Raw genomic sequence first — 2,030 nt, forward strand, 5'->3', positions numbered from 1 at the left:
TATATATATAGTAGATGTTTGAATAAATTAAGAAATAGTATATTGATCAATACTCTTTGATTCGCATGTGCATCAGCTGATCTGATCACAGCAACCTAAATACTTCGATCGTAAAATTACACCCCAAATTTAAAACAAAAGTACACAAATGTTTTATTAAAGCACAATTAACTATTTAAGTTACAGCAATTTTCTAAAATGCAATAATGCTTCCGAAACGAAATCGGATATTTTGACCTATGATTTTGAGAGAGAGAGAGTGAGAGAGTGAGAGAGAGAGAGAGAGAGAGAGAGAGAGAGAGAGAGAGAGAGAGAGAGAGAGAGAGAGAGAGAGTTGAACAGTAATCGAATGCACTGCTTTTGTTTGTTTCTGTAAAAGAAACAATTATTACCGAGATATTTAAGTTTTTAGTTTATAAAATAAGCCGTATTTCTGTTTAAGAAAGTATAAAAGTAAAAAAAAAATTGTGAGTTTCAGCATTGATTATAACTACAAATTCGTCAATGAGATTATGTAAGCATACCGTCTACCGCAATCTTGGCAAAATACGTAAACCTACACAATCCTATAGTATATGATTATGTAAAACACATTATATGTTGTTAAGTCAATCCTTCCAAACTACTATGTAAGTAGAAAAAATCATACCATTATTAAAACACAATAGCTATTTATTTTTTTTTTTTTATTATTATTATTTTTTTTTTTTTTTTTGATCGGTTGTTGTGGCTGTATGCGTTTATACAATGATTATACTGTATTTAATATTATGACGATACTTTCATTATCTTTTATTTGTCTAGCCCAATTAAGCAAAAGATGGAATAAATATAATTACTGTAGATGATAGCTTACTGCACAAGAGACGACACACAGTTCCGTCATGCTTCAAAAAAAAAAAAAAAAAAAAAAAAAAAACGCGTAGGCTACAAGTCGTCTCAACGAAAACACCGAACACTTACATTAAGTACAGTTAAGCTGCACTGTAGTGATATTACTGTACAATATTACAATAATATACACTACAGAATCAGTGAGTATTAGATTACCGTACAGTATTACTAGATAGGAACTTTTGTTATACAGAACAATAAGGGTATGATGACGACTCAGTAAATATTTACTTTAGCTCAATACTGTACTGTAGCCTTACTGTGTCCAGTACGTAGTGTACATATGATTAGAGACTGTTGTAGAAACCAAATTAAAACAATATTAGGCAGTATTTACTGTGTTTATCATCAGTCCGGGGCATCGCCCATAGCAAAGGGCAGTGACTTTTTAGGTTAGAGTTAACCCATTCTAGTGCAGCAATTATTTGTGAAAATCCCCTTTTCGGAGCTCTGTCTGTAACCTAACTACCGCGAGGAATGAGGGCCGACTGTACATTGACAATATGCACCATTCTCAAACAGAAGGATGCTATTAAGAGCACAAAGCCTTCAAAAGGCCTAACCATCCTGTGAAAGCTACGAAGTGATGTAAATGATAAGATGGAGAGGCTTCTGTTGTTGTGGATTAAGGAGAAGCAGTTGGCAGGAGATAGCATAACTGAGGCAATCATCTGTGAAAAGGCCAGCGCAGTCTACGAAGACTTGAAACTGAGGGAATCAGCTGAGAGTGGGGAGACATCAACGACAGTGGAGAACTTCAAAGCCAGTCGTGGCAGGTTTGATAACTCCAAAAAGCGGACTGAGATCCACTCGGTTATGAGTCATGGAGAAGCTGCAAGTTGCGACGTTGCTGAAGAAGGCTACATCCCCCAACAAATCTTCAACTGTGATGAAACTGGCTTGGTTTGTAAGAAAATGCCCAGGACATTCAACAGGGCAGAGGAGAAGAAACTGCCGGGCCATAAACCCATGAAGGATAGACTGACTCTAGCCTTGTGTGCCAATGTCAGTGGTGACTGTAAAGTTAAGCCATTGCTGGTGTACCACTCAGAGAACCCAAGTGCTTTCAAGAGCCCTAAGATCTTGAAAGAAAAACTTCAAGTCATGTGGCGGGCAAATCCTAAGGCTTGGGTTAC

At 36.6% G+C, this 2,030-nt stretch overlaps 1 protein-coding gene across 1 annotated transcript in view; it reads left to right on the forward strand.

Annotated features, from left to right (window-relative positions):
- Positions 1–1,494: 1,494 nt before the first annotated feature.
- The window catches only part of LOC137630245 (tigger transposable element-derived protein 1-like), a 690-nt gene continuing 154 nt past the window's right edge, over positions 1,495–2,030 (forward strand). The window contains exon 1 of the mRNA XM_068361703.1: positions 1,495–2,030. This exon is cut by the window's right edge and continues 154 nt beyond it. Within this exon, the coding sequence (XP_068217804.1) occupies positions 1,495–2,030 (536 nt within the window).

This window comes from Palaemon carinicauda, chromosome 38 (assembly GCF_036898095.1).
Source record: "Palaemon carinicauda isolate YSFRI2023 chromosome 38, ASM3689809v2, whole genome shotgun sequence".
Taxonomy (NCBI): domain Eukaryota; kingdom Metazoa; phylum Arthropoda; class Malacostraca; order Decapoda; family Palaemonidae; genus Palaemon; species Palaemon carinicauda.